Source organism: Eutrema salsugineum, unplaced genomic scaffold (assembly GCF_000478725.1).
Source record: "Eutrema salsugineum unplaced genomic scaffold, Eutsalg1_0 scaffold_2, whole genome shotgun sequence".
NCBI classification, from domain to species: Eukaryota; Viridiplantae; Streptophyta; class Magnoliopsida; order Brassicales; family Brassicaceae; genus Eutrema; species Eutrema salsugineum.
In genome coordinates this window covers 6338995-6365243 of record NW_006256829.1, presented here as the reverse complement: position 1 = coordinate 6365243, position 26249 = coordinate 6338995, and the positions used below count along the sequence as shown (strand labels likewise).

The following is a 26249-nucleotide window of genomic DNA, read 5'->3' as shown; positions in this document are numbered from 1 at the left end:
CTCTATCCCTACAAATGAGGCTTCTACTATTAAATTATAATTTACAATATAAAATAATGCATGGCGATAGGGTTCGCATATCATAAAAATGTATACAATTAAATAGTATTTGCTGTTGAAAGAATAACTAAACCGATAAACAAAAAAAGGTTTTATGTGAATAAAAACGATAAAGGCAATTTTTTTGCGTAAATAACGTATATTTCGAAGAATTTTCACGTATCAGCTCGATTGGAGGCCTAAATCAGTCCATATTCCATTGAAAAATAAGACAAATTCAGATAGAGTTTATCTTGAAGACCCGATTAGTCCAAACACTTTATGTGGAACGAGTTCATCAGAGTACTTTGTAGAGTGTTTTTGTCAAGTTAATGGTGCATCATTTTCAACAGTTCCCTACATAGTCAAATGGAGGTAGAAGAAGATGAAACAACAAATGATGCATTTGAAAGAAAAGAAAAAACCAAAAAAGGAACACAGAAAGATAGTGATTAAATTAGAATGTTGAATCATAAAAATCGAATCTATCCGCTACTAAACAGTTTAACAACCATCTCTGAAGCATGTAGATAAGAAAAACATTTATCTCTTTGGAGCTCCAATTATATGTCATCTTTTAATTGGTGGAAACTAAAGAGATGTGTGAATATTATATAACACAGAAATTCATCATCCATAGATATTGGATATTCATTCACGTATTTACATAGTTGATTTCAATATCCATGTGAAGATATGGATTTAAAGATTTAACCTGGTGTTTTTTTTTCTTACAACATGCTATCAACCTACGAGACTATTTACAGAGTCTTGATTATTATATGTACAGTTTCTTTCACGACCACAAAGAATCAAAGAACACTTCTTCTTTCTCCACATCTGAATCTCCCAACCTCTCCCTTCTAAGCAAGCAATTCTTGTTCAACACTCGAATCAACCAGCTTCTATAGACTAGAGATTCCGATTTTGGATAGAGTTTTCGTTTCAATCACCTCCGTTGAAGGAACTGTCCGCGACAGGAATATGTTACCCTTTGAATCTTTCCTGCTGTAACTCTCCATCTCATGGCTCATCACTATGTTGCATTGTCTCCAAGTCTCACACATCAACTCGACCCCAAAGTAACTTAAATGGTCGGATATGCTAGTTCCCATTACCGATCTGAGAGAACAAAAGTGCAACAATTATACTGGATTCAAGTCCAAAAACTGTCATGTACCCAAGTGAAAACATAAAACATAAGCCATGTTGTAAATATTATAGTAAAAATGCCCTGCACCCAATTCATAACATCAAACATAAGCCATGTCATCCCTCAGGCAGAAAGTGGTAGTAAATAATGATCGTATGCTCCGATTTGCCTGAAAAAAGAATAGTTACCTGCAGCAAGTAGGATCTTCACCGGTGTTGTCACAAACTTTCTCCACACCAAAAAGAACATGTTTCAAAACACTGAAATCTCTGACCCACACCTGCAACCAAATGTTGCATAAAAATCTCAAAACTGTTACTCTGATGAACAACAAATGTACCGGAGGACGCTGAGATAATAATAGTAAAAGACGTTACCTCTGTTGGGAAGTGGTGGTATGTTTTTTGAGGGAAAAGATAAAAGTAAGGAGGCAGATGAGGAACTATATCTCGGTCATGCGTGATCCGGAAGGTATTAGGCACTAGCAAACTGTAATATGATGCAAAAGCGGCATTCCCAATACGAGGTTGCCCAAATGTCATAACTTGGACGTTTTCTTCTCCTTCATTTACCTGAGATTAACAATTTCACATCCCAATCGAAGTCAATTAACAACTTCAAAGGACATAACAGTAAGATATAACAAAGTTCAAGTCAGGTATGATTACAACTAGGTCGAGCCCACAAAAAGCAGCCATGGCTGCTCCCATTGAATGACCAGTCACCATGATGTTGATGTTCGCCCCATAGGATTTCTTAGCTCGTTTTACTGCACCCAGAATTGCAGGACGTACAGTAGTATTGTGATAAGCACTGTAGAAGCCATGGTGAACCTGCCAATGTAGTCAACTATTAAAAATTCCACCTTACTACATGACAATCCCCATGACAAAAAAAATTGCCGTTAAAGTCGTACCATTGCATCAGGCATATCAGGGTAATTTAGATCGAGCTGTTTCCAGAACAAGTCTGAGACCCAATTTTGTATGCTGCGCAAGTTTTGGGTTTGATTAAGCATCATCAACCAAGTTTAGGCAAAGATGTGTAGCTTATCAGATTACATTGACGAGAATAATACCTGTGTTCTTGAGTTCCTCGAAATGCAATAACGATAGCATTCAAATCCTTAGCCCACCCAACATATCCCTGTTGTTACAAGTTAAAATGAAATGATATCCATGATTGTTCAACGAAAGAACAGAAAGTCCTAATATAGCTTAAGAAAACATGGCAAACCTGTAGGCAGTGCTCAATGTCAACTATTATCTCAATCACTTGAAAACCCTGCAACATCCTAGAGAACGTTAGAATACTCAACTGAAGCTACTAGCTTATTTAGAAACTCTGGCTTCAAACAGTGATCTGCCTTATACCTTTGTCAAACCATTGCATCTTTCGCACGTCCAAGTGAAGAGTTGTGTCAAGTCCGACATATAGACCTGCAAAGATATATAAACTTGATTTATCAACCTGCCGTACTTTATCAGCATAACCTCTCTTCTCTACTAGTGCAAATAACGATAAATCAAAACATGAAGAGGTTGCAAGTGTTTGCAACATCTAGTATTCCTTTTTATCACTGCAGTAATTTGCCATTAACTTACCGCAGAAGTATACTCCACAAGTGTTAAGGCAAGCGTATGGTTGTAAACAGGTCGACCATCATCGCTCCTCGTATTAAGAACTGCAATCAGAAGAGAGAAGCTCACAATAAGTTCAAAATTTTCAGTCTTAATGAAACATCATTATCCTAGAGTGAGAATACAGGTCTGATTGTAGATTAGCCAGAGTAAACTGTCATCTTTAAAAGCTTCTTATCTTAAATTAGGCTCAGAGAGACTAAAAAAGAGAGAGAGGGAGCTGAAAATTGAAGTCTAAAGAAAGGAAACAGATGCAGAAATCATTAGACAAGTTGCGTTATTACCTCTTCCACGGGAAAAGAAAAGAAGACAAGCAAAAATTGCCAGGAAGAACAAGCACCTCTTTTGTCCCATATTCTGCAAGAAGACAATAAGCACAACCACATCATCTTCTGTTCATCAATTAAGAAACAAGGGTGAAAATTGAGCTGAAACAGAGCATAATTCGGAAGCAAATTAACCCAAAAATACAGTTAAGCTTATAAAACTAGACTCACGAAACCCAAACTAAGGAGGATTAGAGCAAAGGCCCCCAAAGAGATTTACCAATTAAGTCCAGAAAAAAAAAAAAGACAAAACTGAGGATCAAAGCAAGCGAACCAAATCCTTTATGAACGCAAAAATGGGGAAAATTCTAGGAGACTAGGACAATGATCGGATATAATCCCCGATTGGTTGAAAAATATGCGATTGCGAATTGCGGAAGAAGAAATCGTTTAGGAATATTCTCCTCTATCTTCTTCTTTTTTTATATGATATTTATAATTATGATTTTCCAGTTTCAATACGCAAACGCGAAGGAGAGACGCGTGTTAGCTCTTACAAAGGGTATTATCGGAACTATAGAATTCCGATGTTCAGCTTCGGTTGCGTAAGCTCTTCTCTTGTCCCCGCGAAACTTTGTGTCTGAAGACGGAGATTCCACTCTGTTGAAGACTCTTTACAATTCAGAGGGTATGATGTTTTGCAATCTGTCTAGAAATTATTTTATCAGGTATAATTGAGAAAAAATTAAATTTAAATTACAAAAAACATATGACATTATCCATTCACTTTACATACAGTTCATGCCAATATCAGTCTGATCATAAATTAATAAAAGATTTAACCAGACATTCTTTTTGCTACCCGCTACCAATTATTTACAAAGTCTTGATTATATATATGTACACTTTATTTCCAATGATCAAGGAAGCCTTCTTCTTCATCCACATCTGAATCTCTTCAAACCCCAAACTTTCCTTTTCAAGCAAGCTTTTCTTGTTTAAGACTCGAACCAACCACACTATAAGTTCCGACTTTAGATAAGAGTTTTTGTTCCATTTATGGTCGTGGAAGGAATTGTCCGCGACAGGAATAGGTTACCCTTTGAATCTTTCCTGCTGAATCTATCCATCTCATGGCTCATCACTATTGTGCATTGTCTCCAAGTCTCACACTTCATATCTACCCCAAAGTACCTTAAATGGTCAGATATGCTATTTCCCACCACCGATCTGAAACAACGTGAACCAAGGACTTAATACTCGATTCGTGTAAGAAATGTCTGGTAAACTGAGATCTAAAACATGAAACATAAGCCAAGTTGCAAGTTGTAACGATTACTAATAGCCATCAGTCGGGTGAAATGTGGTAGTAAATAATAGCCCTAAGTTTCTATTTACAGGTTTGTTCTCACTAGTGTAGGTGTCTTGCGGAGTGGAATTATATCAGCAAGTTGTATCGGATTGATAGTTACCTGCTGCATGTAGGATCTTCACCTGTGTTGTCACAAACTTTCTCCACACTCAAAAGAACAAGATTCGAAAAACTGAGATCTCTCACCCACACCTGCAAACCGAAACAGTCCATTATCTCTTTCATCGGTTCTTCCAGACAGTTAATAAACCAGGCGGAGAAATTACACTCAGACAATGGAACCAAGTAGTCCAGATTTTTGCATAAAATATAGCTTTTAAAATTAAAACTGCTATTCTGATGAACATATCCACTGCACTGAGAAAGGTTACCTCTGTTGGGAAGTGGTGGTATGTCTTTTGAGGGATAAGATAATAGTAAGGAGGCAGATGCGGAACCATATCATGGTCATGGATGATCCGGAAGGTGTTGGGCACAAGCAAACTGTAATAAGATGCAAAATCGGCATTCCCAACACGAGGTTGCCCAAATGTCATAACCTGTACATTTTCTTCTCCTTCATTTACCTGAGATTTATATCATCCAAATCCAAGTCAATTGACAACTTCAAAGAACATAGCAATAAGAAATAGCAAAATTAGTTCATGTCAGGTATGTTTACAACTAGGTCTAGCCCACAAAAGGAAGCCATGGCCCCTCCCATTGAATGACCAGTCACAATGATGTTGATGTTCGCCCCATAGGATTTCTTCGCTCGTTTAACTGCACCCAAAACTGAGGGCCGTAGAGTTGTATTGTGATAAGCACTATAAAAGCCATGGTGTACCTGCCAATGTAGACAACTATAACACGTTCCACCTTACTACATAATCAACTCAATCACAAAAACTTGCCATTAAACCGTACCATTGCATCAGGCATATCAGGGTAATTTAGATCGAGCTGTTTCCAGAACAAGTCTGAGACCCAATTTTGTATGCTGCGCAAGTTTTGAGTTAATTAACCATCAACCAAGTTTAGGCAAAGGTGTACCATTTAGATTACAATGACAAGAATAATACCTGTGTTCTTGAGTTCCTCGAAATGCAATAATGATAGCATTCAAATCCTTAGCCACCCCAACATATGCCTGTTGTTACAATTAACACGTATTCAATAACCATTCGATGAAAATATTTCCAGATGTAGCTTATGATATCAGGGCAGACCTGTAGGCAATGGTCAACGTCAAATATTATCTCTATTACTTGGAAGCCCTGCACCATCCTAAAGAACGTTAGGATGCCCAATCGGAGCTAGTAGCTTTTTACATACTGTGGCTTCAAAGAGTGATTTGACTAAACATGTGTTATACCTTTGTAAAACCATTGCATCTTTCACACGTCCAATTGAAGAGTTCTGTCAAATCAGACGTATAGACCTGCATACATATATAAACTTGATTCATCCATCTGGTGCACGTTATGAACATAATCTCTCTTCTCTACTAGTGTTAATAACAGTGCTGCTAACAAGAAATGAGGACAAGTATTACGCATCTTGTTCCTTCTTTTCTTGGAGAATATTAAAGTTACTAAAAAGGATGCATTCGGTAAGGAAATACAGTGTCAAGGAAAACACTTGTTACAGGCCTTTTTGATTACTGTAGAATCTACCATTAACTTACCGCAGAAGCATACTCCACAAGTGTTAAGGTGAACGTATGGTTGTAAACAGGTCGACCATCATTGCTCTTCAGCTTGAGTACTGCAATTAGAAGAAATAAGTCACCATAAATTTCACTTCCCAAGCTATATAATTACACAGAAGTTTCAAATCTTAATCAGGCTAGAAAAGGAAGATATACAGGGAGAATGGAAATCTGAAGTCCCCAGAGAGGAAACAGACACATAATTATCAATGTAGTTGCATTATCACCTCTTCCACATGAAAAGGAAAGAAGACAAGCAAAAATTCCCAGCAAGAACAGCCATCTCTTTTGTCCCATTTTCTGCAAGAAGGCTATAAATAAATACATCCACATCATCTTTTGTTCATAAATTAAAACAAGGGAAAAATTAAGCTAAACAGAGCAAAATTAGGAAACAAATTAGCAAATAAAATTAAACAGTTCACCTTAAATAAGAGAGTCACGAAACACAAACTAGAGAAGATTAGGGCAAAAGCCGCTAAGAGATTTCAGTAACCAAATCCAGGAACTAAACAAAATCCGAAAAAAAATTGAGAATCAAAATTAGCGAACCAAAGCTTTGACTAACATCTTTCACCACGAATGAAAATTTCAGTCGATGATCGGAGATAATCTCCGGCTGGAAAATTGAACGGCGACTTATAGAGCGTTATGTGCGAATGCGAATCGCGAAAGAGAAGGTGAAAGAAGAAACCGCGATGAAACACGAATATTATTTTTTTATTTAAATTCCACTTTCATCCTTTATACGCAACGGCGTTGGAGACAAGCGTGTTGTATCTTACTAAGGGTACTATTGGAAATTTAGTTGTAGCGTGTCACAGCTTCGAGTGCTGAGGTGTCATATGCGTGATTCGGCGGGTTATATGGATAAGGCGGGTAAAGAGAATAAAAAATGTTCACTTTTTTGACTTTTTTATAAAATCTACCCTCGTTAAATTGAATTTAACCACAAGCCCATGGGCCTCTCGAGCCCAATAGTACAAACCACAAAGTCCAAGGCGGGAATTTCCGAAACTCTCTTTCTCAGGTGGCGGGAAACTCAAGGTCACGTGGCACATCGTAGCCGTAGATTTGATCTGTCGAATCGACGGGTTATAATCGGGCTCGAAAGTTGCGGTCGTTTCAAACGTCGGTCTTTGACTCTTTTTGTTCTTTGCATCTATAAAATTCTAATTTCACTTTTGTTTATTTAAGTACCCAAAGCAAACTCAAGAACCCTCGATCTCAGACAAAATCTGGAATCGTAGAGAGGCGTCCATGACGAGAGCTTCGAAGCGGGAACTTTCTTCAGACGAGGCTTGCTCGTCGGAGGAGCAAGTTAACGATCAGGTCAATGTGGAAGAAGATGATGAGGAGCTCGAGGCCGTTGCTCGCTCTGCGGACTCCAACGAGGAAGATGTTGCCCTTGACGAAGCACCTGTCTCTGACGACGAGGTTGTCCCTGCAGAAGATGACGCCGACGAGGTAGCTTACTCTCCCTTCTTCGATCGCATTCGCATGTTCTCTGTGCATCTGTGATTTCGGGGATTGCTGTATTTGGAATTTTTAATATCGTCTAAGCACGATTAGGGTTTTGTTTGGGATTCCTTTATGCGTGTAATGAATGGTGTCTTTGGGTCCTGTATTCGATGCTTTAACTTTCGGGCGTCTTTTAAGTTCGAGTTTATGGTGTTGTCCTTTGTTTGTTTCGTCGCTGGATGGAATATCTAGTTTGAGCTCGGGTCGTAGAGTTTCAATTCTTTTATTGTTTGAAGGTTTCAAATTAGGACTACTTACAAATGCTGCTTGGTCGCATATTATGGTGGTACATCCATGTGACTCGTGAGGCTAATTGGTCATTTTTTTTTTTCATGATTTGATGATTATATGTAGGAAGGAGTAGACGAGGAGAAAGCTGAAATCAGCAAACGTGAGAAGGCCAGGCTTAGAGAAATGCAGAAGATGAAGAAGCAGAAAATTCAGGAAATTTTAGACGCCCAAAATGCTTCCATTGATGCAGATATGGTAAGCTAGTAATATATTGTAAGGATTTGAGTTGCTTGTCCTTTACATCCAGAGGCATTGAAAATTTTCAATCCTTCTATGTATTTAGAACAACAAAGGAAAGGGGAGATTGACGTATCTTCTGCAGCAAACTGAGTTATTTGCACATTTTGCTAAAAGTGAACCATCGCCGTCTCAGAAGAAGGGGAAAGGAAGGTGTGTTGAAGTCATTGATCTCAAAATAAATTGTGGTCACTCATTTGAAGTTGCATGAAATATGATGGCTTAATTTATTGGGTTTCAATTTATCTTCAGGGGTCGTCATGCTTCCAAACTAACTGAAGAAGAGGAAGATGAAGAGTGTTTAAAGGAAGAAGAGGGTGGTGTACCTGGATCTGGAAGCACACGATTGCTTACACAGCCCGCTTGTAAGTACCTTTTATCTAGAAATGGCGCATAATTGCGCAAGTCTTTGTGACCAATGCCCAGAAGTTATAATAGGATTTGACACCTTATGGTCACTTCTCTAATTCTTGTTTTACATATTACCTCAGTTGTGAGCTCACAGTTTCTAGGTATACTGTGCAAGTTCTGTAGAATTTTAGAGATCTGATCTTCATACTATTCATATTACAGGTATTCAGGGGAAAATGAGAGACTACCAATTAGCTGGTTTAAACTGGCTCATTCGATTGTATGAAAATGGGATAAATGGAATTCTTGCAGATGAAATGGTAAAGCACTTCTTATCCAATCATTAACGAAGGTTTTTCAGCTCGCTATTTTATCTGATGCTAATCTTTACATATTCTAATGTTCCATGGTCTAGGGTCTGGGGAAGACACTTCAAACAATTTCTTTGTTGGCTTACCTGCATGAATACAGGGGAATTAGTGGCCCTCATATGGTAGTTGCTCCAAAATCAACCCTTGGTAACTGGATGAATGAAATTCGCCGATTTTGTCCCGTCCTGCGTGCTGTGAAATTCCTTGGTAATCCTGAGGAAAGGGTGAGTCACAAATGCTCTGCCATTTTAATGGTCGTATCTATTTGTGTCCACCAGGATTCTGAAATGTATATTCAATAATGCAGAGATATATTCGTGATGAACTGCTAGTTGCGGGGAAGTTTGACGTTTGCGTTACAAGCTTTGAGATGGCTATCAAAGAGAAGACAGCCTTGCGTCGCTTTAGCTGGCGTTATATAATCATTGATGAAGCCCATCGAATCAAGAATGAGAATTCACTCCTTTCAAAAACCATGAGACTTTTTAGCACTAACTACCGGCTTCTTATCACGGGAACCCCACTTCAGGTATTTGTTCAATCTCATGATCTAGAATTGCTTAGATGTTAAAATAGTTCGATAAAAATAAAAAAAAATCTGACTGTATGTTGAACCCACTTTTTTCATGAGTTTGCTTAAAAAGTCTTTTTGATTATACATTGTTTGTACATGCTTCTTATATCTTTCGTTCTTGATTTGTTTCAGATAATTCTGCATTGATATAAGTCATATTTGTTCTTGAATACAGAATAATCTCCATGAGTTGTGGGCTCTTCTCAATTTTCTTCTGCCCGAGGTTTTTAGTTCAGCAGAGACTTTTGACGAATGGTTTCAAATTTCTGGTGAAAGTGACCAGCAAGAAGTTGTTCAGCAGCTTCATAAGGTATGTACTCGTGGTTATCAAGTTTCTTATCTCTGTTGTTATGCTAATCTCTTCCCTCTCATCTTTTTAGGTTCTCCGACCATTTCTTCTTCGGAGGTTAAAATCGGATGTAGAGAAAGGCTTACCTCCAAAAAAGGAGACGATACTCAAAGTTGGCATGTCTCAGATGCAAAAACAGTACTACAAGGCGTTACTGCAAAAGGATCTTGAAGTGATTAATGGTGGTGGAGAACGCAAACGTCTGCTGAACATAGCAATGCAGTTGCGCAAATGCTGCAACCATCCTTATCTCTTCCAGGGTGCAGAGCCCGGTCCCCCCTATACCACAGGAGATCACCTTGTAACAAATGCAGGTAAGAGTTACGTTCAAATTAGATCCTCCAGATATTCGTGTTCAGGTGTCTTAGTTATTTCTGTTACATTTCTTGTTTCTAGGTAAGATGGTTCTCTTAGATAAATTGCTACCTAAGTTGAAGGAACGCGATTCCAGGGTTCTGATATTTTCTCAGGTAAACATTATCACAAACAAATAATGGTTCCTTTCTGTGTTTCCTTTTGTCTGAGTGCCATTCCTCTTGTCGTGTGCTTATTCTAATGATTTTGGTCATCTATATCAGATGACAAGGCTTCTGGATATTCTTGAGGATTATTTAATGTATCGTGGTTACCAGTACTGCCGTATTGATGGAAATACTGGTGGTGACGAACGAGATGCTTCCATAGAAGCGTACAACAAGCCAGGAAGTGAAAAATTTGTTTTCTTGTTATCCACTAGAGCTGGAGGGCTTGGTATCAATCTTGCTACTGCAGATGTTGTGATCCTTTATGACAGTGACTGGTAAGCTCTTTTCTTGTCTATTGTAGTTAAAGAGTATTTTCTTCATGCTTAATGAGAGGGGGGGGAGTCTGGCAGGAATCCTCAAGTTGACTTGCAAGCTCAAGATCGTGCACATAGGATTGGTCAAAAGAAAGAAGTTCAAGTATTCCGGTTCTGCACCGAGGTTAGTCTTCTACTCATTTAGTAAGAAATACATTGAAAACCGAGAACTAATGTATTGGTCATTTACAGAATGCTATTGAGGAAAAAGTGATAGAGAGAGCTTACAAGAAGTTGGCACTTGATGCTCTGGTAATTCAGCAAGGGCGTTTGGCAGAACAGAAAAGTAAGTGTTTGTGTACTGAGGATGTAAAATGCATTGATCTGTCTCTTTAATATTTGTCTTATTTCTTATAAATTGGTTTATTTACTTTACTTTCAGCCGTTAATAAGGATGAGTTACTCCAAATGGTGAGATATGGTGCCGAGATGGTGTTTAGTTCTAAAGATAGCACAATTACGGATGAGGATGTTGACAGAATCATTGCCAAAGGAGAAGAGGCGAAGGCTGAACTTGATGCGAAGATGAAGAAATTCACTGAAGATGCAATACAGTTTAAAATGGACGACAGTAAGCGTCTCATGATCCGTTTTCTTGTATTGATGGTAACTCCCGTGCATGAGTGATGGGAGATCCGAATAATCCAGTTTCCTGTTTGTTGCAGGTGCTGACTTTTATGATTTTGACGAGGACAATAAGGTACTCTTGCATAATTAATTGAACGGTTCAAGAAAATGTTCAACCCATACTGTGCTGACGCTTGCACTATTTTGAATAATTTTTTTACTGAATTATTTTCTATTTTGGTAGGATGAGAACAAGTTTGATTTTAAGAAGATTGTAAGTGAGAATTGGAATGATCCACCAAAAAGAGAGAGAAAGCGCAAGTAAATCTTCTTTTTTTTGTTGCATGGTCTATTCTGTCTTCCTAAACAACATCCATATTAACATTTTTCTGCCCACCCTTCAGCTACTCTGAAACTGAATACTTCAAGCAAACATTGCGCCAAGGTGCTCCAGCTAAACCTAAAGAGCCTAGAATTCCTCGCATGCCCCAGTTGTAAGTATCTCCATTATCTTTACTCTGCATTGAGCCCTTTTCCTGGATAGTAATTTATCTTATATATCTACTTTCTTTTTCATCCCGCAGGCATGATTTCCAGTTCTTCAACATTCAGAGATTGACCGAGCTATATGAAAAGGAAGTGCGACACCTTATGGTGGGGTTTTTATTTTGGAATATAATTTATCAACTTATAATTTATGCAACTTGTTTCTCTGATTAGTTTTAATGTGATTAAAAGTAATCGCAATTTCTTTCACTTTGATATCAGCAAACACATCAGAAAACTCAGATGAAAGACACAGTTGAAGTTGATGAACCTGAAGGTCAAGCTTGGTTTCTCAGTCTGTGCCCTTTTTTCTTACATTATTCCACTGAACCTTTTACTGATTAAGAATTATTTTCTCAGAAGTTGGAGATCCCTTAACTGCTGAAGAAGTGGAAGAAAAGGAGCAATTGTTGGAAGAGGCAAGTGAAACCATTTGAAGTTACAGTGGGTTGACATATTTTTATGGGCTTTGTATAATGGAATATAGCTGATTGTTTTTCAGGGTTTCTCAACATGGAGCAGAAGAGACTTCAATACCTTCATTAGATCTTGTGAGAAGTATGGCCGGAACGACATAAAAAGTATTGCCTCTGAGATGGAAGGAAAAACAGAGGAAGAGGTTGAACAATATGCTCAAGTTTTTAAAGAGCGATACAAGGAGCTGAATGGTAAGTAACTTTAGATTATTAAGTAAGTTTATGAGTGTCTGCAGTAGAATACGGTAGAATATTTTTGCCTCGCAAAAGAATATTATGCTGATTAAGCTTTACCTCTCACCTTCTAAAATTTGTAGATTATGATAGAATCATCAAGAATATTGAGAAAGGGGAAGGAAGAATCACTCGGAAAGATGAAATCATGAAAGCTATTGGAAAGAAACTAGATCGCTACAGAAACCCGTGGCTGGAACTGAAGATTCAGTATGGACAGAACAAAGGGAAGCTGTACAATGAAGACTGTGACCGTTTCATGGTCTGGCATCTATTATCCTTCTTTGTTTAAAATTATGTGGGTTTAGATTTCACTGTTTGTTTCATTCTTACATGGCATTGACCCGAGGAACTTGTGATTAACAGATATGCATGGTCCATAAACTTGGGTATGGAAACTGGGATGAGCTAAAGGCGGCTTTTCGGACATCCCCCTCGTTCAAGTTTGACTGGTTTGTAAAATCCCGAACAAGTCAGGAACTTGCCAGGAGATGCGACACGCTGATCCGGCTGATTGAGAAAGAGAACCAAGAGTATGATGAGAGAGAGAGGCAAGCCCGTAAAGAAAAGAAGCTTGCAAAGGTGAGGACTCGAAGTTGACATTTTCACATACATGCTTTAGTGCTTGGTTAATGGTGAGAAACGCAGTCGAAATGTTTCTGATCATCTGCTTTATAAATTGTTTCAGAGTGCAACGCCTTCAAAGCGAGCTTTGGCTAGGCAATCAAATGAGAGCAATCCATCATTGAAGAAACGAAAGCAGCTGTCAATGGATGATTTTGTGAGCTCGGTACGCAAATTCGTTTCCAAAATACAGACTTGTTAATTTTGCTGGTTAAGTGATTGCAAATCAGACAACTCTTTAGATAACACAACAAAAGGGTGAATCAATTTGTGAAAAGTTTTACAAGTTTAAATAATGTTGGCAAGTACCGTGTCGTTCTGATTTTAACTCAAAAACTTTCATGTCTCTGCAGGGAAAGCGTAGGAAATAAGGAGACATTAGTTGAATCCATTCGGCTTACGCAGATTGTGGTTACTTTCCGTTTTAGGTATGATTCCAATTTCCAAATCAGAGATTTCAAGGAGACCATTAGTTGAATCCATTCGGCTTATGCAGATTGTGGCTGCTTTCAGTTTTAGGTATGATTCCAAATCAGAGATTTGGTTATAAGGCCAACCTGATATTTTGTATTCACAAATATCCTCAACAGCATTATTTTTGGCTACTCTCTTTGCTCGTACGTGTAATATCATTTTAACCTTTGTAGAATCTATATATGTGTAACACATTCCTAGCTTCAGCAGTCGTTACTCTATAAATACTCGTTACTCTATAAATACATCTCAGTTCTGCGTTTGTGATCCCTCCTTAAATTCTCTACAGGAGTGACAATGGTAAGAAGCTGACTTAGATTGTAAGACTCACTTCTTTTCTTTTTCTCTCTTTCCGAGAGACTCGAATCCATACACAGGATACATTAAAAATAGAACAGAAAAAGAAACATAAAAATCGACTCAAATTCTCCCTCCCATTACATATACAACCCATTTTGGAAAAAAAGAAAAAAAAACCCCAAAAACATGACTTGAAAAAACCTTTTCTTTCCCCTCCTAATCGTCCAACATCTCTCTACTCATCATCTCTTCCTGCAAATGTTCTTGAGCTTCAACCACAATATTGAAGAGTCTCCCTTCTGACTCAGACATCAAATCCGACAACTGACAGACCCGACCCGACATATGACCCCAAAAGTCTCTCCCTTTGCTTCTTGCCACAAAGACGAAATTTCCTCTCCTTTGCAAACATACAAATATTTTGAAGTTTTTTCCCTTTCAGTCATTTGAACTATCAAAGCTTCCCGGTCCATTGGTAGCTCTTTTCCTCTCCCTCCAATTCTCTCCCCACACTTTTGCCTCCGCCACCGCTCTCTCTCTATCCAAATCCCGGTTCCTCGGAGTCCCTCTCGTCGCTCTCCCAACACTCGCTGGACTCCCTCTCTGTGACTCTGTCCCTTCCACATCGCTTAATCCCCACTTTCTCCCTGACCCGCCTCCTGTCTCACTCCCTGCCTCTGATCCTGCATTCACTTCCCTCACCATATCCCTTCGTCTGTAATCAGGAGAGTTCTTGTGTGTCGCTGGTGACCCTAACCTGCTACGAGTCTCTGCAGGACTATCCAAGCTACTCCCATCTCCCATGCTTCTCCTTTCATCCCTCGTCCTAATAAACGGCGGCCCACTACCGCTTCTACTGTTTTGACCGCTTGACGCGTTAGGGTCAAACGTTTGAGAAGCCAAGTAAGTAAGAGCTGTCACCACGTCTCCGATCAGCGGTCTTGTCGCTGCTTGTTCCTGTAAACACATTGCTGCAACCGCTAGCGCTTGATATAGACCACGCATTGGATACCGCCCTTGCAATGATGGATCCGCCATCTTCGGAAACTTCCTACGATCTTTGAACAACGGCCTAGCCTGTGTAATCCAAGCAAAAACCAACAAGGGAAACAGAACCCCACCGGTTCAAGTAAGCAGAGTGCATAATAAGTTGAGATTTTTTTTTCTCTTTTGGTTATATGGGAAAAAGTTGAGATTTTTAACATACCCATGCGACGAGGTTGTGCTCTCCCGGCGCTCGAGCATTATCAATCGCTTTTCGACCCGTGATGAGCTCGAGAAACACAACTCCAAAGCTATAAACATCAGATTTCAATGTGAGCTGCCCGGTCATGGCGTATTCTGGTGCACAATAGCCATATGTGCCCATAACACGTGTTGAGACGTGTGTTTTGTCGCCCACAGGGCCCAACTTAGCTAACCCGAAATCAGATAACTTCGGGTGGTAGCCATCACCAAGAAGAATGTTGGATGATTTCAAGTCTCTGTAGATCACTGGCGGATTCGCCTTATCATGCAAATACTCCAGTCCCTTCGCTGCTCCTGCAGCTATTGTCATTCTCGTGTTCCAGTCCAGAGGCTCTTTATCCGGTGGAAGATCTGAAAAAACAAAACTATAGTTACTCTGCGTAGAACTATTTACAAGCTACGGTTTCGAATCGTTTACCATAAATAGGTTTCTAAGTACAAATTAAGAAAATCTAAAAACTTTTCCAGTGTATTAAATGAAAGAACACTAGACTACGTGCCGTAGTTTCTTCTATTTTTGAATTCGAATAACCTAGCAATTGTTTCCTATCCATACCAAATGGAAATTCCATTCTAAGAGCAGGTAAATATCTATAAGCTTACCATGTAGATGATCCTCCAACGATCCTAGTGGCATATACTCGTACACAAGAAGACGCTGGTCACCATCAGCACAATAACCAATCAAATTGACAAGATTGGGATGATGCAGAAGGCTCAGCATAAGAACCTCTACAAGAAACTCTCTGTTTCCTTGTAGACCATTTCGATCTAGCTGTTTAACAGCTACTATCTGCGACACATGATATCCAATCCATAAAATTAGAAGAGGGGTTTGATTATGATAAAATAAAAGGATGATTCTGTTAACTCGATTTCAAGAACTCCACCTGTCCTGTGCTCTCTAGACGACCCTTGTAAACACGCCCGAAACCTCCTTCTCCAAGAAGGCATTCCGGTCGAAAGTTTTTAGTGGCGGCAGCTAACTCTCGGAAAGTAAACGTTTGTGCAGCGATATGAGCAGTTGGCCCTTCTTTTGGAGCGGTTATCTCCTTCTTATGTTCAGGACCTCCTCGAGACTTTGATTTGTCTACAAAAAAGAAGAAGGAAATATTAGTACTTTTCGTTACAAAAAAGGATAGATAGAGTAGCTGACTAATAAGAAAAGGAACACAAGTACATTGAACATCGAAATCGGTGCTTTCAAATTCGAAAAGTCATTATCAACTAAAACCCTAAAACTTTTCGGATTTCAAATAGTATGAGCTTCCACGTCCAGCTTCAATCAACACAAAAATAAATTCACCAGCCTTCGTTTCTGTATTCTACTCTTATTAAACTAGTGATGTCTAGAGGTACAGAATTTATCCAGAACTCTTCATTTCTGAAACCCGAAAGCTAACATTTTTATGATCCCTTGTTCGTTGGATAGCATTGAGAAATCTACTTTGGCATCTCTTAATTGCATTCCAAGTATAGAGAACTAAAACAAAATCTCTAATTAACATCAGGAAACCATAATTTGGAGCTCAATTGTATATTAACTTAATCAGAGCTCCCAAAACACATCAGATCTCAGGAAGTTAGATTCCACGGACTCCACATCCGTGAAGCTATCGCATATGGATTATGGATTAGATCAGAAACATCAACATTTCTTTCCAAATTCATTACCAAAGGTAAGAACTTTAAGGTAACCCAGAAACTTAAATCGATCTAAGACACGAAAACTCAACAGATCCCAAAGTATCAGCGAAAGAAGTTTAATGAAAATCTTCACCTAAGATGACATGGTGAGACTGAGTAACTGAGCCGTCTTTAGCTGAAACTTCCTTCTTCACCGAATCTTTCGCAGCAGCGTCTTTAGCCGAAGATCCAAAGCAAGGCAAGCACCCACTCATCTCCGAAGCTAAGTCCTCGGAGAAATCCGAATTCCAAAGAACAAAGAAACCCTACCGACAAAATCAATCAACTGGAGAATCCCAACTTAAGCTCAACACATCTCGAGAATTTTTGTGTTTTTTTTTTTACTGTGAAGCCAAACAGGAAAAACAGAAAACTAAAGACGAAAAGCCTCGGCTTTTTTTCAATGCATCATCTCTCTCTCTCTCACTCGAGATCTTTGGAGAGAGATCGAGGCCAGCGGCAGATCAACAAATCAAGGAAACTTTTTTTTTTGTATGTGGGATTGTGGGTGCTACGCGAGAAGAGAAGGGTAAAGGAAAAATAGAAAAAATAGATATGAATTTTTGTTTTTTTAAAACGATTTGACATTTATTAAATCATCAAAGGGATATCCTTTTTTTAGTATACGTTAAAGATGAAATTAAGAGAATCATTATCCGTATAAATGTGTGACTAATGGCAACGTAATCTAATCTTCTGCCTAACCATTTTTTTCATTTGTATAATTCAGTATATTTTTTAAACTTCAACATGCTTTCTAAAATTTCATATACACCGATGATACACGTACAAGTTTAGGCTGTTTAGCTGACCAAATGCGGTATCTACGCGAAGTGATTAAATGTGTTACGAAAATACTCAAAATAGTTTAAAAAAAAAATGTTTGAATAAATCATCCTAAAAACAAACAAAAAAAATCACAGCTTGGGCATTTTAACCACCATAACATAGTGGATTTTGTGCAAACGTATTACACACTCTTTTTTTTTTTTACATTATTAGACACTTTTAAGTTAAAAAGTATATTTGTAATCTCTTGGAATGAATGTATGACAATTTTATGAATTACAAAACATTATACACAAACTTTTTTCTCTTTTGTGTGTTGTTTTTTTTTCAGCTAGTACCGATATAGCTTCTCTAATGTGTCTTTTAAGTTAATATCATAAGTTGAAATTCTTTGCTTACTTGTTTACTAATGAACTCTGCATTCTTCCTCTTCATCAATTAGAAAATTACAGGATATAACAGGATTTTACAGTCTTCCAAAAGTATTTAAAAAATTTGGGATCATCTGGTCGATTTTCAAATGATTTTAAGGATTATATTATTCTATTATTCAGTATAATATTTGGGATTTGGGATTTCTAATTTTTCCATTTCTTAGTAAGGACACAAATGTTATATTTTTCAGTTTCCAAATTTGGGATTCAGGATTTTAAGTTTCTAAATGATTAAATGATTATATGTTTATCACTCAGTAGCATACAATGTTCTTCTTCAAATTATTTTATAGAACCATTGATATTTCCATTCTTAGTAAGGACAGAACTCGTGGGAATTCGATTTATAACATGTTCTTGAAACAAAACATAATCTTCTTAAAAATTAATTTAATTAGTACATTAATTAAAATAAATAAAAATTACTCTTTGAGGCTAAATTAACGGCGTCGGGAGAGAAAGAAGAATCATCACGGTAGGAATGTAGGCTCCACATCTAGGATATATGCCCTCACGCTTTGTGAGCAACATTTTTAAGCCCACGCTTTCTTTCTTTCTCGCCTTCAAAACTATACTACATATGTAAGTAACACGATAAATAACAATATGTTTCTATTAGAATTTATTCACGAGTTTTTATAAATATGTAATATGTTGACAAAGAAAAAGTATGTAATATAATAAATAATACTATGTCTATACAGAAAATTTGAGTCTTCCCCCAAAAGTTTATATATGAAGTTATTCACGAGTTTCGTGTATACATATTCCTATATAATAGTAGAATTTTAGTGTAAAGCAGCTGATTATCCAGAATACTAATAATCCCCTATATCTTGTTGACATAAAAAAAGTTATAAAAGAAATCTTGTCGTCTTTGAAATAAGGCAGTTGGTCAAATTATAACGTCTAGCAACTTTAAAAATAATTATGGCCTATATTTTTTTTCAAATTATAAAGCGGGTTTTCTAGAAAAGGAAAAGGTCTAATTTTAAATGCCGGCTTAAAAGAAACATCAAACAAGTTGACTCACGAGTCTCAAACCAAAAAAAAGGCCACAATTTTGTCTTCCAGCTTAGTTTTAAGTTTAAGCGTTTCTAATCTATCTAGAAAAGGATTAGTCTTAGTATAAAACTATAAATTAATTTGTTACTAGTACATTATCTAAGAATACTAAAATTGATTTAAAATAGAAATTAAACGTCTAAAGGTAAATTGACGGTAGGGTCAAATCCAACAAACCAGACTTTGAGGTTGATGTCAAAAAAAAAAAGACTTTAAAGTAAGAAAAATGGCATGAGTCATCTACAAAATACTCTAACTAGCAATTTGTCATTTTCGAAGACCGTTTTTTGTTCCTCCATCACTGGTTTATAATCATTAATTTTCAACTATAAATTTTTCGAGTAATCAAAAAATTGATAACACACAATTAAAATAAATAAAACTCTCTTCGAGCACAATTTACTAGAGAGAATCGAACTTGGATTTCACTCCTTTCTTCTAATCGCTTTGGTGAACGATTCTGTGGACAATCCACAAATCATACTTACCTTTTCTTTTCATTTTAGTCCGTGAAACTTTTTTCTTGATTTTAGTCCATGAAACTTTTGTTTTCTGAGCCAACATCCTCCGTTTTTGGTAACATCTGTAAAAACAAATAAGATACATGTATATGCAATTTCAACAAGTTATATACTTATATTGTGTGTGCCAGTGCGTCGTTAAAGAAAATAAAGGTTGCATGTGCCAAATGCCAATGCCACTCTTCACAATTACGTAATCTATAACTAAGTAAAATCATTAAAAGCACTAAAGCTTGCAATATGAAAATATTATTTTAAACCAAAAATTAATTTTGAGTTTTTAAACCACTGTCGATTCAGGAAAAAAAAAATATGGCTGAGCTAGCTTTGGGAGTTATCATCTGCTTCTCGGCACATCGTTTTCTCCATGTTCCACTATCAAGCATAGTACGACACGTGGCTGGTTAACAGCTAAGGAGAGTTTCATAAACAGACAATGCACATGAGCGTTGTGGATAATTTGCCTCACGTTGTCGGAGAAACATTATGGACTTGTTACGTGATCAAGAGGACGGTTCTTTTCTAAACTTGAACACCGTCGATCCTCTCATCACCCGACACGTGTTATAAGCAAGTGTAGTCAATGATTGTTGACCAAACTCCTTAACGTCTGCTTAACTTTTACAAAGACATAAAAACTTAATTTTATTACTAATTGTGTATAAGTGAGTATAACAAAGATTCGGTGGTTGGACTCGTAAATTTTTGTTTGCTCAATTTAATGGTACTACTAACTCTTTTATTTTATGGAAAAAAATAGTACAAATAAAAATATTATGATTACCACAAAAATAAAATTACAAACTTCTTCGATCTTTTTCTTAGACAGTTATAGTATTCTAAAAAGGTTTCGTACGCGACAGTGAAATTCATTGATATAGTAGTTGCCGTTAGACAAAATAAATTTAACCATAGAATTCTCCTTTTGACATTAAAGAATTATAAATATATCCAGACTAATTAATGACCAACTTTATCAGAGTGGCGTATATTTTGATTACACATCGAGACAATTACATAAGTCATACTTAATTCAGAAAAACCATTATCCTTTTTTTTTTCCCATGTAGGAGCATGGTCGGACAACCATCAAAATTAAGAGTTTCCCAAATGTCACGTAATATCTATTTGAAGGAAACGGGACCGAATTAATCAAACGCGTATAGTTACGTTACACGTAACCAGAGCTGATGGTATGGAGGGGTTCGCTTAATTTAATGATTCTCTGTTCATGTCAATTCAATATCAACGATCAAACCACCCAAACACAAAGAAGAATTACGACAACTGGCAAGTATACATTTGATCACAATGTGATATAGGATAGTTGATGTAAAAGAATCTACACCATGGCCAATATATAAACTTCGGTTAAAAGTTCTGAGAGATAAAGGAAAACTATAGTATGTGATATTAATTGTTGGAGGTGAGATTTGGGCTTTCTAACCTAAGAACATGTGGATGCTTCGTCAATATGGCAATATTTGGGGAGGCCTTTGATTGCGACTCAACAGGTAGAATAGACTCCGGCCAGAAAATACGAGTGGAGCATATATAGTCTCTCTGAAAGACATGTACCATACTTTCATTTTGGGTCTCGAGAACTCGACTCTCGGACTTATGCAACTCGTCTTTTGGGCTTTACTTCTGTATGAATGTTCTTTGCAATAATTGAAGTTAAAATTATTTAAATTTTCATTTTTATGCAACATAATCGTATAGTTTTACGCTTTATCATAAATGTTCGCAAATCTACATATTTCGTATACAGTGAATTGAGTGATACGACCATACTTCGATACATAAGCAAATATATAAAGCCAACAATTTGTTATAACTAAATAAATATAGCAACTTTTTTGGTATTGTTACTCTTAACAAAAAAAAAAATCTACAATATCTGATATTGTCCTTTGGGATTACTATATAGCCAAACAATGTGTTTTATTTTATCTATATTCTAGGTGCAAACGAATCTGCAGTTTAATATCTATAAAGGTGAGTTAGTCTGACGCCAAAGAAAGGGAAATTCTTTTTTTTTTTTTTTGGGATTTAAATCAAAATTTGTTTCTTGAAAAACTGCATTTTAATTTGGGGCGATAAATAGATTGAGGAATATGATTCGGAATCGTTTGCGGGAACACGTGGTTCTCTGCCGCGGGTTGGATCATATTTTTAGCTGACGCCAAACTCATCTCATTGCTCCACGTAATAATATAGATAGATCAATAGACACACACCTATACACGAATAAATGAAAACAAAAATGAATGTTCAATAAATAATTTTTTCTTAGCATCTAGTATCTCTTATAATTGAGAAAATATTTATTTATATTTTAAATAGAACATTGGTAAAATGTTATACAATATGAGTTGCAACTTGCAACCACGCGATGTACGGACGATACTACATGGTATTATCAATTATATGTGATGCCACGATCCGTCCTCGCGATTTTTATTATTATCAGCGTCAACATTTGTGATATGGTTGATATGTTTTGCACATTAAGAATAAAACATTGTAGAGGGCCGGGCTGTAAAAAAATAAAATAAAAAAAAAGAGAATAAAACACATTGTTAGGATTCACCATGCATGCATGAACCAATTAATTTGGCCATTCGTCATCTAGCAGGCCAAACTTGGAGGTCTAAGAGTCGTACATGCAACCATCATTCGAATTTCTTAATTTTCGTATTCTGACATAAACGTATAGACAGTATATATATTATACCCTATTTATTTACATATATAAGCAACTTTAGAAAGGAGCATCTGCAGTTTGGAAAAATAAAGGTTCGTTATTATTGGATAAATGTTCTTTTCACGTGCTTGTGCAAGGATTCGATGGATTCGATGATAAGATAAGTGGTAAATGTTAAAAATCATGGATGACAACAGCTAAGGACTACGGTTACAAACACTCAGGTTTTGGTTAATCATTTTTAAAAGACTATATTAGTTCAATAATTTTAAAAACTGACTACAATAGAAATAACTTTTAATAATTGGATTCCCCAAAATCGCTTTTGTCAGAATTTTGATACAAAATGCGGCCCTTATAGAAAAAGACTGAAAATAAGAAGAAAAAAAAATCTGCACACGATAATTGTTCACCCCCAATGTAACAGTTACGTGACTTACGTCCATTTACTGCCATTACAGATTTCAGTATAATCAAAAGAGAGCATTTAATATTTGTTCTATTGTTCATTATCAACGATTAAAACAACGAGAAAACTTAAACTAGTGAACAAAATTAAATGAGCACACGCCTCAAACAGCGGATCCGAGAGATTGGGATCCATCAGTTAAACAGTCTTACATACGGATTACCTCAGGACTAATGGCCTCTCCCAGTTAGGTATGTCCCTCTCTGTACAAATTTCTATGGTTTTTTAACACGATCGGATCACCTCTTTGACACTTTCTCTCGCTCACATATACAATGACAGAATTGCATGGGTTTAAAGCATGGTATTAAAACGTTTTCTTCAATAGAATAACTACTTTAGTAATCGGACAAGAGACAACAATTGTAATAACCATAATGTTTGCATCTTGATTCTTGAAACACAGCTTTACAATAACAGAAACCCTATTCGAAACAGATTAGGTATTTGCTTTTTTTTTTTTTGCTAAATTGTAAATATTCATTAAAATGAAATGTTAGGTGTTACAAATTGAGTTAACAATCGATCGACCTAAAATTTTTGGTCCCATGACAAAAAAGAATAAAAAACATGGAAGCAAATTCAATCGGTACTTTTCCGATACCGAAGCTCAAGAGCAACATGAATCAAGTAGCGATAAGGAGCCTGAAAACCCAAAGGAAAGATGAGACCAAGATAATACTATCGAGAGTCGAGACCACCAATATTTTTAATGTACATTCAACAGTACACTCAATATGTTTGGCGTTTTTTTTTTTGTAACATTTTTGTTTTTGTTTTGGAACATTATATGTTTGGCATGTTGCAATGGAATGACCGTCTAGGCCACGCATCTTATCCGACATTCATGGGACCAGATCACGACATGGTCTAGTGAGAAGATCTACGTACATATCTAAACTGATCTTGGATTTATCGCTGCTGCGATGTTTCCTCACATCTCAAAGATCATGGGCTATATCTATGTCTTCGATGTTTATGCATGAATCCCATGAATATGCACACACACAAAAAAACAGTATTAAAAATTTTACATTAATTTGTAGATATAAACCAATATTAAACCACAATCGGTGAAACTATTATTTTCAAACCGAATAATGGAACCGCATGTTGCGTGGAGAAAAGTTATTTAAATAGGGACCTCGAAGGCATATATATACAAGTATTTATTTTTACTTTCATACGTATTCACGATTCTTTTGTCCTTAACATTCTATGAAAGCAAATGAAGTGCTTAGCTCATATATAGAATCTCTCTCTTTTGATTATTACAATATAAGCTTTTTGTGAGTTGCAAAATGTGGAAGTGGCGAGTCGAGAATAGAATCCTCTCGTAGAAGAAGTGGACGTGTTCTAAAGAAAAGAGAGACCTTATTTTGGATAACTATTTCTCCAACTCATAAGATGCCTCATTGATAAGCTTTACATATTCCATTTTTTTTGTTCGAGAGAGAGGTAAGCATATATAAGAAATGCACATTGCGCATGCAAAAAACCCAACTCTACTTTAAACCTTGAAGTAAGTATGCTAGGAAAAATTTTATGATGATAAGTGGGCGGTAATCAATTAGATCAACTTAATTCGAAATCAAAGTCGAGAATCAAATCCCATGAAAATATTCAGCGCTAATCCGCCGAGGACAATGTCACATGAATTATAATTGAACACAATTAATTTGATTAATGGTATTGGTATCAATGATGAAAATTATGCAAATTAATCGGTACTAATTACTAATTAATGCACATTGTACCATTGACCTATATCCACTCACTTCGGTTCGATCCAATTATATCTCAATGTGCGTAGGTTGGAAAAAGGGTTTCATAAAATGTACACACAAACACACACAAAAAGTAACATAGTAGCAAGTAGCAACAAAATCCGTGATTAGTCTGATTTCAATCCGGGAGGATTCAGTAAACCAAGCTTCCTCTGCCTTGTTTAGCCAGAATAACTAAAACCTATTCTTATCTTTCATGAATCAATGATTTATGGATTTTTTATATCAATTGAGATTGACTATAGATGGCTTTATGGAACCGTACGAGCTAATGACAATCTCACCTTTTAGCCATGGCCCATGACTATATATGTGCCTCAGTGGACCAAAAGAAAAAAAAAAAAACTTTCGAAAGTCATTAGATTCTCAACACTTACATTTTGTGATCCATAAATAAAATTGAACTTGTGTCGCTTTCGGACACGATATCGTTAGAAACAAAATCCAAACATCTTGTCCGATCTAATCCAATAATCATCGTCTTCTCTGCCTCTATATAAACAAAAGACTTCCCACCAATTTCATATCCACACAACATTCTCACAAAACCTTATTCTTCCAGTACTCGAATCTTATTTTCAATCTCATCTTCCTTTGCCCGAAAATACATACATATTTGATTTTTAAACCTAATTCAGAAACACGACGTAAACAAAACTATATAAACAATATTTTGGATCGTAGCTCTTATACCATAAACTAGAAGAAATGGAGATGATAACGAAGATGGTGTTGGAGAGACCGGTGGTGATATACAGCAAAAGCGCATGTTGTATGTCTCACACGATCAAGACTCTGCTCTGCGATTTCGGAGCGAATCCAGCAGTTTACGAGCTAGACGAGGTGTCTAGAGGGAGGGAGATTGAGCAGGCGTTGTTGCGGCTCGGGTGTAGCCCTGCGGTTCCGGCTGTTTTTATCGGAGGAGAGTTGGTCGGTGGAGCCAACGAGGTCATGAGTTTACACCTTAACGGATCTTTGATCCCTATGCTTAAGCGGGCTGGTGCATTGTGGGTTTGACTTGCTATACATATACTTAACTAGCTACTTAACACTAAGTTAAGTACGCCGAATAATGTTTTTTTAACACAGCTATTATATGAGCTTTGACATGGGGATATGAGTCCAAGTCAGATTAATAACTAGGGTGTTGTCTTCTTGTTTTTTGAGGTCATCCTAATATATTAAATGTATGAGTTATATGAACTTCTATGATATTGACCTACCAAAACTAATATATATACTGCAATAATGAAAAAACAACAAGATTGCAAACTAGGCATTAAATTGTACCGGCAAGATGAAATAATGATTGATATTACTTCTACTTATAACTGTTATTTTTTCTAAAATAAATAAATTCGAAATTAGAACATATTTAACATTTAAAATTATATATGAAAAAATCTACAAAAACACCTTAAATTACTAGGTCATAGTTGGTCAGACTATAGGTTTCAGTTTGATAAAAAAAAAGTCATACTATAAGGTTTGACTGTTTGAGAGGAAAAAAAAAAGGAAAATGGTAGAAAATAAATAATTTAAGTCGCGGGAAGTAGCGAAGGTTGGGACCCACAAAGGCGTCGCAAATCGCGAACATTAAATATCTTCGGCGAACTCAAATCACAACTTC

The 26249-nt window shown here is 36.7% G+C and overlaps 5 protein-coding genes across 14 annotated transcripts; 2 read left to right on the top strand and 3 right to left on the bottom strand.

The window, feature by feature from the left end:
• Positions 1-665: 665 nt before the first annotated feature.
• Positions 666-3673, bottom strand: LOC18019162 (probable feruloyl esterase A). 4 transcript variants are annotated; one of them, XM_024156375.1, is made up of 11 exons: positions 3656-3673; positions 3117-3189; positions 2797-2876; positions 2566-2631; positions 2429-2476; positions 2271-2338; positions 2109-2181; positions 1861-2025; positions 1570-1764; positions 1381-1472; positions 666-1161 (listed from the first exon to the last, which is right to left on the bottom strand). In XM_024156375.1, the coding sequence occupies exons 2-11, from the start codon at positions 3184-3186 to the stop codon at positions 945-947; spliced, it is 1074 nt and encodes a 357-aa protein (XP_024012143.1). In that variant the 5' UTR covers positions 3187-3189; positions 3656-3673; the 3' UTR covers positions 666-944. The 4 variants fall into 4 exon arrangements, with proteins under 4 accessions (XP_024012143.1, XP_006400415.1, XP_024012142.1 ...); XM_006400352.2 differs by lacking the exon at positions 3656-3673 and adding an exon at positions 3379-3581; XM_024156374.1 differs by lacking the exon at positions 3656-3673 and adding an exon at positions 3330-3575.
• A 164-nt stretch (positions 3674-3837) lies between these two features.
• On the bottom strand, positions 3838-6857 carry LOC18019161 (lipase). 6 transcript variants are annotated; one of them, XM_024156548.1, is made up of 12 exons: positions 6729-6827; positions 6586-6613; positions 6388-6471; positions 6137-6216; positions 5825-5890; positions 5679-5726; positions 5532-5599; positions 5377-5449; positions 5132-5296; positions 4842-5036; positions 4571-4662; positions 3838-4328 (listed from the first exon to the last, which is right to left on the bottom strand). In XM_024156548.1, exons 3-12 carry the CDS (start codon positions 6455-6457, stop codon positions 4133-4135), a joined length of 1053 nt encoding a protein of 350 aa, XP_024012316.1. In that variant the 5' UTR covers positions 6458-6471; positions 6586-6613; positions 6729-6827; the 3' UTR covers positions 3838-4132. The 6 variants fall into 6 exon arrangements, with proteins under 6 accessions (XP_024012316.1, XP_006400414.1, XP_006400413.1 ...); XM_006400351.2 differs by lacking the exon at positions 6586-6613 and having other exon boundaries at positions 6388-6460; positions 6729-6857; XM_006400350.2 differs by lacking the exon at positions 6586-6613 and having other exon boundaries at positions 6729-6852.
• A 507-nt stretch (positions 6858-7364) lies between these two features.
• On the top strand, positions 7365-14166 carry LOC18019160 (ISWI chromatin-remodeling complex ATPase CHR17). 2 transcript variants are annotated; one of them, XR_002899590.1, is made up of 26 exons: positions 7365-7627; positions 8036-8167; positions 8256-8362; positions 8462-8574; positions 8783-8880; positions 8976-9155; positions 9239-9460; positions 9681-9815; positions 9886-10168; positions 10251-10324; positions 10433-10653; positions 10729-10816; positions 10885-10978; positions 11075-11263; positions 11358-11392; positions 11504-11580; positions 11664-11753; positions 11844-11913; positions 12028-12082; positions 12166-12224; positions 12308-12473; positions 12599-12777; positions 12882-13097; positions 13204-13305; positions 13493-13567; positions 13636-14166. XR_002899590.1 is itself a non-coding variant. In XM_006400348.2 (25 exons), exons 1-25 carry the CDS (start codon positions 7421-7423, stop codon positions 13508-13510), a joined length of 3210 nt encoding a protein of 1069 aa, XP_006400411.1. In that variant the 5' UTR covers positions 7365-7420; the 3' UTR covers positions 13511-13873. The 2 variants fall into 2 exon arrangements, 1 of the variants encoding a protein (XP_006400411.1); XM_006400348.2 differs by having other exon boundaries at positions 13493-13873.
• On the bottom strand, positions 13910-17359 carry LOC18019044 (serine/threonine-protein kinase PBL27). Its single transcript, XM_006400347.2, has 5 exons — positions 16942-17359; positions 16052-16251; positions 15765-15954; positions 15121-15512; positions 13910-14990 (listed from the first exon to the last, which is right to left on the bottom strand). Exons 1-5 carry the CDS (start codon positions 17060-17062, stop codon positions 14352-14354), a joined length of 1542 nt encoding a protein of 513 aa, XP_006400410.1. The 5' UTR covers positions 17063-17359; the 3' UTR covers positions 13910-14351.
• A 7791-nt stretch (positions 17360-25150) lies between these two features.
• LOC18019043 (monothiol glutaredoxin-S2) lies at positions 25151-25831 on the top strand. The gene has a single exon (XM_006400346.2). The coding sequence runs from the start codon at positions 25328-25330 to the stop codon at positions 25634-25636; it is 309 nt and encodes a 102-aa protein (XP_006400409.1). The 5' UTR covers positions 25151-25327; the 3' UTR covers positions 25637-25831.
• Positions 25832-26249: the final 418 nt, after the last annotated feature.